Below are 16,424 nucleotides of genomic sequence, written 5' to 3'. Positions count from 1 at the left end.
TCCCCTTTACGTCCTTGAAGTACCCTCTCCTGAGACAGTCAATTCCAAGGATACAAGTGGGCCAGTCACAATGGGTCACTTTTCCCACTTGTCCCCTGTTAAGCTCCCTTCAGCCTTCAAAACGGACAATTTTTGGCATCCCCCTGTCAATCCAGAGATCCAGATGGGTTCTGAGCCCCTGTACCCTAACAGCACCAGCGTACACTATGAACCAGTATCTACCAAAGCCTTGTATACTTCTCTGGGTCAGATATGCCAGGCTATCAAATCCAATACATCCAGTCATCCCTTTCCTCCTCCTGGCAGAAGGGAGGGACCCTCTACTCTTTTTCCTGGTTAGAGCATTCACTGTCTGACCCTTACAATGCCAGACCAGAAATCTCCTCACCAGGATCAAGAGAAGTAATGTCAGTTCTGTGTCTGGGAGGTTGCTGATTGCTGTCTTGTGTCTGCAGAAACCACACTGACAGCTTTTTTGGATGGCCCCTTCTCTCTTCTCTTATAGCTCTCTTCTTTCTCAGCTTTCTTCTCTCTCAGTTCACGGACACGGGCTTCCAGTTTAAAGGTGGGTTCACTATCCCACTTTCTCATGTCTTCCCCCTGATCACAGAGAAAGAACCACAGTGCACCACGTGTCATGTGTCTGGGGCCCTCCTTCCCTCTGATCAGGGCAGGAGAAGACTGATTTCTTGGACTACGCTTGACAGCTGAGGTGCTGGCCTGGGTACAAAGAGTTTCTTCTAAGTTTTGGAGCCAAAAAGATGCTCTCTCCACAGTTGGTGTCTCCATTTCTGGGCAATACATTGCTGCCAAACTGTTAGAATATGATGCAGGGGCACTTTGAATTACCTTCCTCCACATGGCCATTGTGCAAGGAACATTCTCTGGATCTTTAGAGATGTTATCATTTTTTAGATCGCTATAGATGACTTCCAGCACTGCTAATTCTCTCAGGTACCGGATACCTTCATCTGCAGTGGTCCACCTTCCTGGGGAGCTCACAAGATCTTCCTTAAAGGGATGTTTTGCTTTCACACTTGAGAGGAGTCGTCTCCAGAGACTACAAATTGCCGTCTCTTTTCCAATTCCTCTTTCAATTACCCGATCTCTAGCGAGGGATCCCAGCTGCTGGGCTTGCCTACCTTCCAGAAGGTGACCATCAGCCCCACAATCCCAGCATCGAAGCAGCCAGGCAGAAATCCGCTCACCTGGCTGGCGGCTGTAATCTTTCTGTAGGTCTTGAAGTTCTGATGGTGTCAGAGACTGGGTAATTTCTGTTTCCTGATTGAATTCTTTTGCTCCTGTCTTTGATTTATTTGTTGAAGGACCGGTTTTTTGATCAGACCCTTCCTTTCCTGATAATTCTTCTTTTTCTTCATTTTCTTTTTCTTCTTTTATTTCTTCTTCCCTTTCTTCTTCTTTTTCTTCTTTTTCTTCTTTTTCTTCTTTTTCTTCTTTTTCTTCCTTTTCTTTTTCTTCTTCTTCCTTTTCTTTTTCTTCTTCTTCCTTTTCTTTTTCTTCTTTTTCTTCCTCTTCTTTTTCTTCTTCCTCTTCTTTTTCTTCTTCTTTTTCTTTTTCCTCTTCTTTTTCCTCTTCTTCCTCCCTTTCTAATTGACAACAAGGACTTGTTGATTTCCTTGTCCACCTTTTCTTCTCCATTACAGGGACAGTTACAGTAGTTGTTGTGGTCTGGGTTCCTATCTCAACCATCACGTCCTCACACACAGTTTGTGTCCCAGCCTCAGTCACAGTCCTCTGAGAGTGCTGGACTGTGGCTCGGTAGGCACAGGCCAGGCCCCAGCACAGGGCAGGAAGCTGCTGGCTTTCATTGGGCTGGGCAAGGCACCCCTCTACCAGCTGACGGGTCAGTTTGTCAGGGTTCATTGCCTGCTCATGTGTAAACTCCCAGGCAATGGGAGGTGATAACCGCCCTAGGAACCTGCCCAAATCCTTCCACACACCCTGCCATCCTGGAACTGACTTCTTCGGGGAATATTTTGGTATCACCTCACTCAAAATTTGTTTTCTCATACACCACCATGACATCAGATTCCACAAACCCCATGACATGCTTACAGTACTAATTAAACAGATCATGTAAGGATGAACAAGGACCGCAGGAGCCTGCATAATAAAAGAATCCACATAAATTCCGGCCAGGGAGAAAGAGATGTATTCCCTCATTGTCTCCACAAGATAGCTCCCCCAGCACAGCAAGGCCATCAATGCCAGGGAAAAGCACAGAGCCATTGTTTGTATTAGCATGTTCCCAAACTCAGCGAAATAAAGAGATAAGCAGTGCAGCTGGCAAACTGCACTCTGCACAGGAGCTTGCTACCGGATAACTAACACTGCTATAGCATGCAACAGATATAAATAGGTGTCACTGCCTCATCCCACATCAGGCACCACAGAGGACTGTGGTGGCTTCACCCAGGCTGGATGCCAGGTGCCCACTAAGCCGCTCTATCACGCCCCCCTTCTCAGCTGGGGAGCTGGGCAGGGGAGAGAAAATAAGATGGAAAACAACTCGCAGGTTGAGGTAAGGCAGGTCAGCAAAGCAAAAGCGAAAGGTTGTGCACGCTCAAGCAAAGGAAAAAAACGCAAACGTTTTATTCTCTACTTCCCATGAGCAAGTGATGTCCGGCCGCTTCCTGGGAAGCAGGGCTTCAGGAAACGTAGCAGTTCCTCTGAAGGCAAATGTTGCAAAAAACAAATGTTCCCCACTTCCTTCTCCTTTTCCTAGCTTTTATATCCCAGGAGACGTCATATGGTATGGAATATTCCTTTGGTCAGTTTGGGTCAGCTGGCCTGGTTGTGTCCCCTCCCAAGACCTTGCCCACTCCCAGCCTACGGATGTGGGGGCAGAATGTTGGAGAGACAGCGCTGAGGCTGTGCCAGCGCTGCTCAGCAGCAGCCAAAACTCTGGAGTGCTATCAGCTCCTGTCCAGCTCCCAGTGCAAAGCACAGCCTGTGAGAGCTGAGCTCCATCTCACCCAGACACAGTGTGGGATCTTAAGCCACAAAGTTAACCCACAATTCTCAAGAGCTAGAAATTTAAATATAGGTACCTGTTTTTAAAAGTTTGGTATCACCCACCTTTCTTCTCCTTCCACCACTGGCAACCTGTTTATAAAGTGAACCAAAGGAATAAATTAATCTGGGAATCCTGGCTGCAACTGGGGAACGCCACCAGCTCCCCCCCTGCCAACTGTCCTATCCACTAATGCAGCTTTTCTGTTGTGAGACAGGACAGAGATTCCTTTGGTTTTTTAAACTTAAAAAAAAAAATGCTTACTGGGAAAAGTAATCTTGGAAACATAATCTTAAACTTGGGAGAAAACCTTAATCTGTTTACAGCACTTTCTATACATACTGCATTTGCTCTCTTGCTCTTCCTGACTATATCATTCCTCCTGCTTGTTATATTTGGGACTTCAGTAACAGCCAGGAAGGTAGGAAACTGCATGGATCATTATTAGCTTGATTCTTTTTTGACATTATGGTACTCAAATTACTCTTTTGATACTCACACTACTTTTGCTTTTCATACTCAGAAATTACTAGCTCTTTTGAGCAATTCCTGCATAAGGGTGAGGGGGGTTTATGTACATATAACAAATAGGCCATGAGAAAGATGATAAATCTAAACAATAGCATTCACTACAAAGATACATTATTTTGAAGCACTTTTTTTACAGAATTTTTTTATTATATTCTTTGCAACTGTTTACAGTGTTTCTATCTCTTTCATTGTTATAGCAATTTAAAAGATTAACTAAAAATATCCTATGAGAATTAAAACAGTGGAGCAGTCCTATTTGATTGCATTTATTCTGCACACTCCAAGAAATTAGGATACAGGTTATCAGCAACTGTGCTTAATTAGTAAGAAACCTATTTAAACCTAATGATATGCATGGTCAAGGTTGCTGCTGCTCAATGGAGACAGTAGTTCTGCCTGACTGGGATGCTTTCGGATGGTGTAATTGTTGAAAGTGATGCTCTGCTCTGCTGGTTCAGGCCTGCAGTGGTTCTCTTGCTCTCTCCCCAGCTGGCTGGGAACATTTTGCAATTGGAGCTGACATAGCACCCAAAGGGCTCCCTGACTGATGCCTTTTACTTCCCAGCTCGTGCCTCCAGCACCAGTTCTGCGCTGCCAGCTGGCCCACTGCACAACAAATCTGCTGCCGAGGACAGGGACAACTCCGGGGCAAGGTCTGCTGTCAGCTCCCTTGAGTGTTGAACCGCCCCTTTTCAGTCGTTGGAAGGACTTTATCATCAGCTCAAGGGTTCAGCAACACAATACAAACATAGCTGCTACCCCTACCACACAGAAGAGCAGCAATTACAGCTGCCTGAATGATTGCAATGAGAAGTTTCAGTCTGTGACTCCTGCTGCTCTGAGTTCCTCCTCAGCAGACACCCAATGATTTTTATGCTTTGCATTGATGCTACAACACCTGAGAGCCGTTTACTAACCCGTGAGAAATGGAGATGAAGTCTCAGCTCAGCTCCTAGAGGAACCTTCCTCTCACTCAAACCTTTTGTTGGTGGCCTCACTGGGAAAGGGTCACCAAGAGAGTCACACATTTTCTCAAACCAGGCAGATGATCTCCCCAAATCGTTGTGCTGGGCAAAATAAGAGTTTGCAAAATAGCTGATCTGTCACGCAGAAATTACAAAAATTGGCTCAAAAGACAGAAGATTCTTGTGGCCATTAAATTCACTACAAATAACTAAGACAGCCTTTTAGACAAAGTACCAAAGCCAGGACAAAGTTTGCACAGTCAGCAGCGCTTGGCAGTGTGTCAGTATAACACAAGATGGCTCCACTTCCATCAACAAAGAGCTTAGTGCCACTGCAGAGTCCCTCGCATCCAACTAATCGTGCCCATCGACTGAAACCAGACCTTCCAGGCTGTCCCGTGCCAGTCCACTCAGCCCTCAGGGCAGCAGAACAGTGCTGCAGCCTGCAACAGGCTGAGTTGGGAAGGTAACACAAGCCTGGGAAAAAAATGTGGAAAGGGACGTAACTCCAAGCTACTTTACAGATCAGCAGCTGTCTTCAGCAAAAGACTGAAAAATGGGAGACCACAGCCAGCCTTCAGTGGCTGGAAATATCTAAGAGCAGTATAAATATGGCTCTACTGATCCATCTATAGCTGAACATTCTTACCATCCTCTTTTGCATTTTTATTGTTTGCTTCTGGCTTTTCACATTCAAAATGTCCCTCAGAATCAATGCAGACATTTTGTGAAAAAGGCTTGGTTTGAAACCTTGTCTGCACTAGTTCCTATATAAAGTTTCACTGGGGTTTTGCTAGTACAGTCCTGCTGCTAGGTATTGATGTTCTCAGCATAGGCTGGTGGGAGAACGCCAGAACAGCTGAGGCAGAAAAGACCAGAAACATCAGCATCAGCCACAACAACAGCAGGTGGAGAGAGAGAGGGGTGGGAAAGATCACTAAGTGTGTAGGGAGAATGGAAAACCAGTAGGCTTTGGAGAAAAGATGAAAGGAGAAGGAAATGTAAGAGAGTAGAAAAAAAAATTACACACCAACCCTAAACCACCTCAGGAGCAGGAGACTGACTCGGAGCAGGCACTTGCCCTGGGCACAGGTGGCTCAGTGTAACCTGACAGTCTGAAGGGACTGGAAACACGACTGCAGATGCACACAGTGCACCTATTCAGAAGTAAAACAGGGCTACTTGTCACTGTGAACATGTTTGTCTGGCAGGGAATATCCATGCAAGGTGATGCAGTGCATTTTGGGGCCCATCAGTACATTTTTAGAAAACACTGAACCTCTTCAGCTGTCTTGTGTACGGTTAGAGCTTTACTTCCTACAGAAGGATCTTCTGGAATACAAGGGTCATTTCATTGGTATGGTTTCACTGTTCAGAAAACAGAACACCACCATTATACACAGAATGTTCTAAAAAAAACCAACCCCAGGCTCCCATATTTTTACGTGAGTCTTTCACCTGATCCACTGGATTTCACAACCTTCACTTCCATGGCCTTCCTACTGCTGGTCCTGCTCCCTTCTCACCTGGATGAAGGCCCGCAGGGTGACAGGGGATGAAATTTGCTCACCCAGAATGTCAGCCCCTCCAGCCACGACGGTGAAGCAAACAGCCTGACCAGCTTCACTATCCATCCGAGGGACAGAGCACTGGATCCCTGGCATAGCTCCTGGTCATGGCAAGTACGTTTTTGTATGGGGTGACCATGAAGAACAAAAAGGCCTGCCCTGGAACAGCGGCAGTAATGCTTTGAAAATGCCAAAACGCAAAAGATCCTAGCAACAAACATGGAGTCATTTCTATCCACAGTGAAAAAAGCATTAAAAAACTGAACAAGACCGGCTCTGTACTATTGATTTTCAGATAAATGTCTGTGTCTGGGAGTGACTGCAAGCACAAGATGAGAAGATTTGGATGGAAAGTTGAATGCTATTTTGGCTCTCCTATGACCCTGCTGGCCATACATCCTATGAAGATTCTTTATCAGAACTGTAATTTGGTTACCACTACAACAGTTTCAGGCTTCCCAGCAGCAGCTTGCTGGAGCTGCTGAGGTCAAAGATTAATTTCTTGGGTTTTTGAGCTATATGAATGATCATTAAACAAGATTGCTAAAGAAGCAAACTGTCAAAGTCATTTCATTTATTTCTTAATATCACATCTGTACAATTTTCATACATACAGCAGGAAATGCACATTGGTTACACAATGGCATTTGGCTGCATTTCCAAGTATAATACAGTAAGTGCAACTCCACTTAAAATGTACATTTATACAACTTAAACAAATTAAGGATTGCTACACCACTATCTGTGACAGTATAAAGCTTCATTTATGTTATGTCTCATTACTAAACCACTTCCTGGTTAAATACAAAACATATTCAATCATTTAAAAATGGCCTTTGTGGTACCTGGCCAGCATATAAAATATTTGTTGTTTAAAATTTAACCATTAACTTTTTTGTTTTAAAAAATAATCCTCTAAGCCTATTTAAACATTTGCTATTGAACTGTTATACTGACACTTTGTAGCAGGAACCAAATTTTACCCTCCTTTTGTTTGTTCTTGCTTATCACCAAAAGAAGTTACATTTGCAATGTACTGCAGCTTTATTCAGATACAGCCAGGTGGTTAAACTATTTATCAATTTTGTTCAAAAGGTAAATAACAATTTTCATTAAAGAACATAAAATTACATTTCAGAGATATTTGTCAAAATTTCAATGGGTAGAGTGCTACCAGCACTTAAAAAAAAAAAAAAAAAAGAAATAAAGAAAAGAAATAACGAAAATTTATCTTTTAAGAAAAACCCGAATATTCTCATAATGGTACTTTTGGAATACATTGGTCCACAGACCACACTCTTGTTACAGCTTACCAAATGAAACCCAAAATTTCTTATTGCCGTCCCTGTAACAGGAATGGTTCAGTTTTAAACCTTCTTTAAAAATATACATTTTACAATCCTTTCACCTCAACAAAGGTGACACTGACAATAAATACACTGGTTTGGTGGGTTTTTTCCTTCACTATGAAAAGTCCACAAACTACCTGTTGTATGCCCTTTCCTTTTTAGATTTCTCCAATGCCTTGTCCATAGTTTTCTCGTTTTCTCCTCTACATTTGGGGCAGTACCATTTGCCCTTTGGTTTATGGTTGAGTCCCACACAAGAAAAGTGAAACCATTCAATGGGGCACTCATCATTATCACATCCTATCATTTCTCCATAGGAGACTTGGTTGCACAAGCAGTATGTCGGCTCATTAGGGTCAATAGGAAGGTCAGGGGGAGAAGCTTCTCGCTCTGCTTTAGCCTTGGATCGTTTCTTCTTCTTGGATGTTTTTGCTTTCTTCTCCTTTGGTGTTCCTGAGGTGATGTCATCATGATCATGATTATTTGAGGCATTTTCTCGATTCTCATTATTCCGTTGCCTCCTCGATCTCTTGTTGTTGGGCTTTTCAGCCTGTGCGATTGTCTCATTCTTCGACTTATCCTGGCTGGCCTTCCCGCTGTTTCCAGTGGTGTCATTAGTCTCTTGACAACTCTCAAACAGTTCCACGTGGCTGTCCACTTGCCTTGTTCTGTTCTCAACGAGCTCCACCATCTGACTGACGATTTGGATCTTCTCGTCCCCCAGTTCCTGACTTCGAATCAAGGCTCTCTGTATGCAGTGCAACATTCTTCTCTTCTGCACAGCATCTGTCTCCCGTTTAAATTTTTCATAGTAATCATCCAGATCCTTCAGAATCTCTGCAAAGAAGAAATAAAAACTATAAATATTTTTGACAGAGAGAATGGCAAAACAAAACCTCCCATTTTTTCTTTCATACACCAACAGCTTCTTGCAGCACGCAGCACCGATCAAAGACAGATGCCCTGAAGCTTGTATCTGACAAGCAGCTCATGACCCTGCTGGACTACTTTTGTTCTAGGTGGTCCCACAGGAATGGAATGCAAATGCTGATTTAGGAGGAAAAAAGTGACTAAATATATTTTTATATATGTTGATAATATTTCCCTTTAAACTTTTAATTAAAAGGAACTAACTAAACCAATACACATACCATCAAAAGTTCCAAGGTTAACTGCAAAATTAGAGGTGAAATTAATGGACATTTTCTGCATAACAACATTAATGTTCTCAGTGAATGACAGAGTGGGAGAAAGAGTGGGACGGAAAGAAAGCACAAACCAGTGTAGAAGCACGTTGCTGGGTTATTTGACAGGAGATGCAGAAGCACCAAATAGCTTTGGTCTAGACCCAAAGCTATTTCATTACTGTCGAGCTATTTCTACTGAAAATATGAGGCCATGTAAATCCCGGGATTGCAGGATTAGGATTACAATATCCAGGATGTTTAGATTATTTCCCACCTATCCTTTCTGTAAAATACATATTGCTATTCTTTAAAACACAAAAATATTATCTTCATTAGATATTTCCTGCAGAGTAGGAGGTAAAATTGAAAGGTAACATTAAAGATGATAGGCAACAATGGGGAGCAGCTACAGTGTCTGCTTTAAAACATGCTACATCCTGAATTGCACCTCAAGGATTGTTCTAACAGTTTACAGAAAAGCAACAATGCACAAAGTTTCAAGAATGGCTCTGGAAACCTATTTTTAAGAAGACGTTTCTGATTTTCATTATGATACCCAAATCAACTACAGTGCACGGGACACTCAGCACTCCATATTAAGTCCTCAAAAACACACTGAATGTTTTTCCTGCATCTCCTTTCTTCTCTGAATTTTCCTTTCTCACAAGTTAGAAAAGTCTGTCTTAGAGAAGCAAAATATATTTTAAAAAATATATATGTTATATCTGACCTCAATTAATCTAACAGAAACTAGGATCTCTCATACATGCCATTGGCATTACCAAAACTTTTAAAAAAGTATTTATTTATTATTTATTTATTCATAGGAGAATGTGACACATATGCAAACCAAGAGCTACCCTGTGGTTTAGCTTTTGGCTTTCCTCAGCAGTTTTTAAACATACATGATTTCCAGTGAAGACGTGGAAATATTATGTAAGGCTTGCTTCAGATTTTAGAGCTGCAGCTTGTGTTTCACACCTTGGTTAAGCAGGACGTGTCAGCTGGTTCTGCAATATAACCTACCTGACCAAATCAGCATTCCGATGTGTTACTAACAATTTTAAGCAACTGGTGGGGTTTTTTTTAACCTACAAAAAAATCCTCAAACAAAACAATAAAAAACTACCAAAAAGAAATCCAAGATGCCACCAAAAGACCCTTCAAACATACGGCAGATTCTACATTCAGGAGGGCAGAAAAAGCAGAGTTAATGATTTCAGTGGCTGAAATGCAGTTTTATGCTTTGGCACTTGACTGATGTCATCGGCTTAACCCTTCTGAATCTGGCGGGTGGGCCGCTCTGTGAAGAACGCTCTGTCTGAAGAGCACAATACAATTACCGACTGAAGTTCGGCGTTGGGAAAACCTCGGTTCCGGCAGCGGGAGCAGCCCCGGTGCAGCCGCGGTCCCGCACGGCGCCGCCGGCTCGGCATGCGAGACACGGAGCGGCAGCGGCCGCAAAGCCGAGGATGCGGAGCGCGGCAGCGCGCCGCTCCCTCGGTGCTGAGGGCCCCCGGGCCGGCTCGGGGCTGGCGCAGCTGCCCGCCTCGGGAGGGAGCCGCAGGGCACGGCAATGCCAGCAAACCGCGCTCCAACAGCGGCAAGCCGCGCTCTGAGCCCCTGGCGAACGCACGCTCCGGGCGTCACGAACGGCACTCAAGCGGAGGGAAGCCGTGCCGCCACAGCCTCACTGCCAGCGCAGCTCCGCAGCCTCACGGGGGCTGAGACACGGCGGAACGACGGCGAGCGGCTCCCGGGCGAGGGCCCGGCCTCCTCCCCGCCCCTCTGCGGCGCCCGGGGCCGCCCCGGAGGTGACGGAGCCGCCATTGTTCTCGGGCAGGAAACCGGGACGTCCCCTGGCACCCGCGGCGGTCCCGGGGGCGCGGGGGGGGCGGGGCAGACCCGCCCCCGCCGTCCCGAGCGGAGCCGAACGGACCCTCGCGGGGTAACAAACGAGTGATTGACACGGAGCAGCGGCCAATCACGACGGGAGGGAGCGCGCTCGGCCCCGCCCCCTCCGGCCAGTCACGAGCGAGGTGCGGCTGGAGCAGCGGCGCCCCCCTGCCATGGTGACCGTAGGCCCCGCCCCCCGACCCTGTGGTGTTTCCCCCTCCACCGGAGGTGTCGCGGCCGCCGCACCGTGAGGGATCGGCGGGAGTTGCTGCGGCCTCCCTTGTCCCTCCCCGCCCCCGTCGAATGCCACAGCCCGCGGGTTATCGCGACAGCCCTCCGCCGCATCGCAATTAACTCCGGCGGAAAAGCCCCGCTGTGCTTCCGGCACTGTTCGGGGCGTGTCTGGCCGCGGCGCCACCCGCGTTCTATGGTCCGCGGCGCTCCCAGGGTCCCCCGCGCCGCGGCCGGTACCCGGGAGGAGCGCGGCGGCGGGCGCTGGCCTGTCCGGGGCCTGTCTTGCCCCGGGGCTGCGCCTGCCCGCGGCCGCCATGGAACTGGAGGTGCCTGAGGAAGCGGAGGGCTCGGCCGCGGCGGGTGCCGGTGCCATCAGTCCGGAGGCCGGCGTGGGGGGACCGGACGCGTCAGGAGGTAACGCGCCGCGAGCACCGGGGGCCGCCCCTGTCTGTCCCCTACCCGGCCGCGCCCCGGCGTGTCCCCGTGTCCCGCCGGCTCGCAGTGGTTCAGCCCAGCCGTAACCCCGGCCGGGCCCCCCCGCGGGGCGCTCGGGGGGGGTCGGGCCAGGCCCCCCCCCCCCGGGCGCGCCCCCCCCCCCCCCCCCCCCGGACACGTCAGTCACTCTCCGGACGGCCAAGGTTGCCCCGCCCCCTGCTGCGAGCCCGGCCAATCAGAGCGCGTCGGCCGGGGCCGGCTGAGATATTCAAATCAACCCCACGGAAAAGTTGCTTCTCGAAACGTCACAACGGGGCGGGGGCGCGAGACGGGTCGGCGCGGCCCCGCAGCCAATCCGCGCGGGGAGGCGGGGCACGGCCGGCCCGTGGGGACGCCCCCGCCCTATCAGCGCCCCCGACGGGCGTGGCCAACCGCGATATGCTAACGAGACCTGTCTATAAAAACAGCACGGACGCCCCTTCCTAGCACAGCGCGGAGGTGCTCGCTGGACGTGGTTTTGTCGGGCGTGATGCCCGCTCTGTCCTTTTCTTCCCTTCCCACCCCCGACAAACCCCCGCGGGCTCCTGAAGAAGTTTCCCCCGGACCCTTCCCTTGGGAGCTGACGGGCTCCCATGGTGAGCTGCCCGAGGAGAGGCTGAGGCAACGGCAGGCAGGGCTCGGTGCCCACCGCCCCTAAGGCCACATGCACGGCGGCGCGGACAGGGAGAGGGGGTCCCCCCTCCCGGCACCCCGGCTGTCACCGCTACCTGCGGCACAGAATAAAGCGCCCCCCCCCCCCCCCTCCGTTCTCGAGCGGACGCCAGCGACCAAGTGACAAAGCTGCCCCGAGTCCCGCAAACCGGCCTCCCCTTCCTTCCCTCCGCCCGTGGGGACGGGGACGGCGTGCCCCGAGCGCGGCGAGGGAGGGGGCGCTTCAGCCCAGCCGTAAACGCGACCGTGTGTGTCGTTCCCCCCCACTCACACCGCACACGCCGGTCCTGCCCCCTCGGCCCCCCCGCCCAACGGAGCGGGGCTGTTTCACCGGGTGAAACGAAACCCACCGAGGAGGGAGCGAAGAAAGCACACCCTGCCCCCCGCTCTCGCCTAACCCCCCTCTCCTCTTCTCCCTCCCTCCTTCCCTCCCTCCTTCACTAGCTGCCTCTCTCCCCTACTACAGCCATAATGAATACTGTACATTCCTAAATGTTGTGCTGTAATCTCTACCCCCTCTATCCACCCAGCACTTTCCTCCGTACCCCCAAACGCTTCCACCTCAGCCCCACGGCCAGGGACGGCCCCCCTTTGTGCACCGTACACCCCACTTCCCTGCCCCCGCCTTCTTGGCCAGCAATTTACACAGAAAAGCAGAGTCCTTGCTTAATAAGAAAAGCCGGAGACCTTTTGTTCCGCCCCATGACAAGAGCTAACGCTGCAGATCAGTCCCTCTCTCTCCTCGGATCTTTCCTCCCGGCTTTCTTCCTCCTTTTACCTCTCAAAAATAAAGCTACCATCCCTGTGGGGTGCAGAGGGGCAAACGGAGCCGAGGCTCAGCTCTAAAGAAAAGAAAGGGAAAGACACCCTTCCCCCCGAGCCCCAAACCACACACACGGACACACACATACATAGAAAACACTTACCTTGATATTTGGCGTCAATTTCCCTCATCAAGGAGACATTTCTCTGCAGATCGAAGGGCATAGACTCGATGGAGTCCAGATAATCCTCCACATAGTTCACTAGGTGAAGCTGGTCTCCGTTTGCAGGACTCAACATTTTCATCCGGCAAAGAAACAAAAATCCTTCCCCACACCTCTCCGTGTGAGAGCAAGTGCTGCTCCCTTCAAAGACGGTAACCCCGATGAAGGTCTCACTCCCTGCCCACCTCTCTCGGTAGCTCCCCCCGAAAAAACCGAGGGAAGCTACATCTGACTCCTCTTGTGTGAAAAAGAGGGAGAGAGACACACACACACACCCTCCGCTAGTCCCCTACAGCCAGCAGCAGCTGATTGAATGGCTGTCGTTGTGGGTAATTCACGAAGGAGGTGGTAAGAACAATCAGAGGGATTTGTGTGTGTGTGTGTGTGGGGAGGGGGGGAGGAGGAGGAGGAGAAAGGAGGGGGGCTTAAACCAGCTCCTCCGAAACAATCTGGAAACAAAATGTGCTCTGCAAAGTGTCTGTCAGAGGCAGCGGCAGCCCCTCTGCCTGCGCCAGCGCCGCTCTGCTCCGCTTCTCCTCCGCTCCCCCCTTCCCCGCTCTCCTCCTCACCGCCGCCGCCGCTCCCCGGCGATATCAACGCAGCCTCCTCGCTCCCATACGCCGCGCTAGATCCAACGTGGAAAACCCAAATACCAGTTTCAAACACTTGGGAAACATTCGGCCCCGCCAGCCAGGGCGCATGCGCTCTCTCCCAGCGCTGTGTACACACACACACACACACACACTCTCTCTCTCTCTCACACACTCACCGCACACACTCAATCCCTTCCCCCGCCCGGAACCTCCGCATATCCATCGTCCCGCCTCCCTTACTCACGTTTAGAGAAGGGAGGGAAGGCGGCGGGGATGCGGGCCGAGCCAGGGGGCGGGCGGTGCAGGGCCGGCGTGGGCGTGGGGTGAAGGAAGCCCCGGGGAAGGCGGAGGCTCCGGTGAAGTTGCGCGGAGGCTGCGAGGCGAGCGGCCCGAGGGGAGGCTGGGGGATCGCGGGGGCAAGTGAATGCTTTTGCGGTAGGGTACCGGGACTTTGGAGGAGTCTCGCCTCCTGCCAGCTCGCCCGGGATGGAGCGGCTACGAAGCCCTTCCTAGGAGAGGGGAACACTGAGAACCATGCGACGCCACCCCGCGCTGCGACCAGGGCTGTGCCCGGCGCGGCGCCGGACGCCGAGGGGAAACGGGGAGCGTTCCGTCCCTCCCTCCTCAGCGGGCACCCGCATCCATCACCCCGCGGCGCCTGACAGCCGCCGCAGCCAATCACTGCGCCCCTCGCGTCCCGCCCCGCGGCGCCCTCGGCCAATCCCCGCTGTGACACCGCTGCCCGGGATACCGCGCGCCGCGGCAGAGGGGGCGGTAACGCCCGAGGGGAGGGGGCGGGCCTGCGCACTCGCGATTCCTCTGGCGACGGGGAGAAAATGGAGGCGTTAGGGACGCAGTAGGACTACGTTTCCCAGCGGTCCCCGGTCGGTTGCGCATGCGCGAGGGCCGGTCTGGCTGGAGGGCGGGAGGGGAGGAAAAGGGAAGGAGGGAGAGGGCCCGAGCGGACGAGTTTGCTGCGGCTCCCTTATCCCGCGCGGTGGCGAGGGAAGGGTCACCGGGGGACGCCGCCGGGGGCTGCGTTGTACAGGAGGCCGGCGGCGGAACGCCCCCGCTCCGATGGTTGCCGGCGGACAGGGCTTACTGCCGGCGAGGAGGAGCAGAAGGAGAGCCCGAGTACAGCCCTGTGCCGCCCGCTTTCTCCCCGCCACAGTGTCCCGGCGGCCGTGCGGAGGAGCCCCGCTGCGGTCAACATTGTCTTTGTGTCCTGGAGTCGCTGCCGTGTCCCGGAGCCTGCAGGCTCTGCCCGGATCGGGGAGCCAGGAGCGGGGAAGGCGGGGCTGGAAAGACCTTCCCCCGCTCTGCTGAAGCAAAACAACGTGCGCTTTCTGCCTCTTGTTTTTTTTGGTTTTTTTTTAGCAGACGTCACTGGCAATCCCCTAATTTAGGGGAGACTGAGTCATCACTTGTGAGCGCCCGGACTCGCCGGTGCAGTCGCTGCTCGGTGAGGCGCTGGCGTTGCGCTCGCCGCGGCGGCGGCGGCCTGGCTGGGCACCTCAGCGTCTCAGCCCCTGCTAACTGCCTCAGCTGCTGCCATCAGCGTGGCGTGTGAACGCCCAGAAGTGGGGTGTTCAGGGAGGAACGGGCAGCTGTTTAGCCGTACTTCCAGTATCCTCCCTCCCACCCTCCAGTGGGAGACATGCACCCAAATACTTTCTGAGGAGTGGAGACGGTAACACAGACCAAACTTTCTGAACTGATACCGGCCCGCTGTTTCGGGCAGATGTCAGAGGGCACTTCCTTGTTTGCTGGAGATCCCTGTAAGTTCTCCCCTTATTTTCTTCCTCTCATTTTCTGTTTCCAGGAGTTGCTGTTAAAAAAAAAAAATGAGTTGCTGAAGTAAATAAAACCCCCATACACAAGGTCTCAGGTTTTTAACTTAAAAGCGCCATGGCATCTAGGCATTGCTCCAAGCCAGTGTTTCTGGACGTGTGTGCTTTGCTTTACTGTGGCATAGAGAGGGAGTTGTCTAATGGCTGCACTAGCCTGGGAATAGGTATTCCTAGTCCAATTCTAGATTGTTGGCACCTATCTGGTAGTTAAAGCCTTCTTGTCTTCAAGAAGGTGAGCCACTGTCAGCAATTAAAGGTAGTTAACAGTCCCCTGGGTAGTGTAAGAATCCAAGCCAATAATTATGACTCAGTAGAGGCAATCTGAAAAGAATACAGATGAGTCCTAAAAAGAGTCATTCTTGTAAAAAAGGTAATCATCATTCTAGACACACACAAGTAATTACACATATGAATAAAAAATGATTTTGTAAAAGTACCTGCTAATTTACTAAACAGGAACTTTTGTCCCACCTCTTAGTAGACAAGAAAAAAAATTAGGAAGGGAAACACTGAAGTGTAATAGTAGCCTGCTAAGTTACAGCAATACTATCTTTCAACAAAAGTATTGATAGTTCAGATGTGCTGAGTTTGAAGAGCTTGTTATCCTCTGGCTTTTAAAAGTGCTGTCTACTAGATCCTCCTCTGTTAGCTTCTTGTATGTAAAAAGAAGAAGAGTGACAGAGAAAACCATCACGGAATTTGCACAAGTCCTTGGGACAGGAAGGGACTGAGCTCTGTGATGATGCTCAGTGCTTTGTATAGTGCTGTAATCAAATATATACCTGTACCCAGACATCAATTCTCTGCACCCCCCTCTAAGCTCAGCAGCAGGTCAGTCATTGTTTTAGGAAGCTGGGTGGGAGGGGTGGGAAGGATAAAATCAGGTGTACAAGTACATCTCTAGCATGGAAAGTTTTAGAAGGTATGGGGCTGATGCCCAATGCCCATCTCTGCTTTTCCTCCTTCTCCTCTGCTTTCTTCTTATTTTGGCCTCTTGCCTCTGAACTACAATAGATGAGAGATGGGAGATTTTGAATAGAGTTTCAGACATTCTTTTCGTATTAGGGGCCCATTTCTTACTCTGG

General features: G+C 50.4%; 2 protein-coding genes across 4 annotated transcripts in view; one reads left to right on the top strand and one right to left on the bottom strand.

Annotated features, from left to right (window-relative positions):
* Window positions 1–6,657: 6,657 nt before the first annotated feature.
* On the bottom strand, window positions 6,658–12,978 carry ING1 (inhibitor of growth family member 1). 3 transcript variants are annotated; one of them, XM_041418124.1, is made up of 2 exons: window positions 12,837–12,978; window positions 6,658–8,284 (listed from the first exon to the last, which is right to left on the bottom strand). In XM_041418124.1, the coding sequence occupies exons 1-2, from the start codon at window positions 12,976–12,978 to the stop codon at window positions 7,581–7,583; spliced, it is 846 nt and encodes a 281-aa protein (XP_041274058.1). In that variant the 3' UTR covers window positions 6,658–7,580. The 3 variants fall into 3 exon arrangements, with proteins under 3 accessions (XP_041274058.1, XP_041274060.1, XP_041274059.1); XM_041418126.1 differs by lacking the exon at window positions 12,837–12,978 and adding an exon at window positions 9,978–10,200; XM_041418125.1 differs by lacking the exon at window positions 12,837–12,978 and adding an exon at window positions 9,661–9,915.
* A 1,406-nt stretch (window positions 12,979–14,384) lies between these two features.
* The window catches only part of CARS2 (cysteinyl-tRNA synthetase 2, mitochondrial), a 43,371-nt gene continuing 41,331 nt past the window's right edge, over window positions 14,385–16,424 (top strand). Inside the window, exon 1 of the mRNA XM_041418027.1 lies at window positions 14,385–14,826. Coding sequence (XP_041273961.1) covers window positions 14,385–14,826 — 442 coding nt within the window. The remainder of the gene's footprint in view (window positions 14,827–16,424) is intronic.

This window comes from Onychostruthus taczanowskii, unplaced genomic scaffold (assembly GCF_017590055.1).
Source record: "Onychostruthus taczanowskii isolate IOZ18803 unplaced genomic scaffold, ASM1759005v1 scaffold58, whole genome shotgun sequence".
Classification (NCBI taxonomy): Eukaryota; Metazoa; Chordata; class Aves; order Passeriformes; family Passeridae; genus Onychostruthus; species Onychostruthus taczanowskii.
The sequence above is the reverse complement of the archived record's forward strand: the minus strand, read 5'-3'. Positions and strand labels throughout refer to the sequence as shown.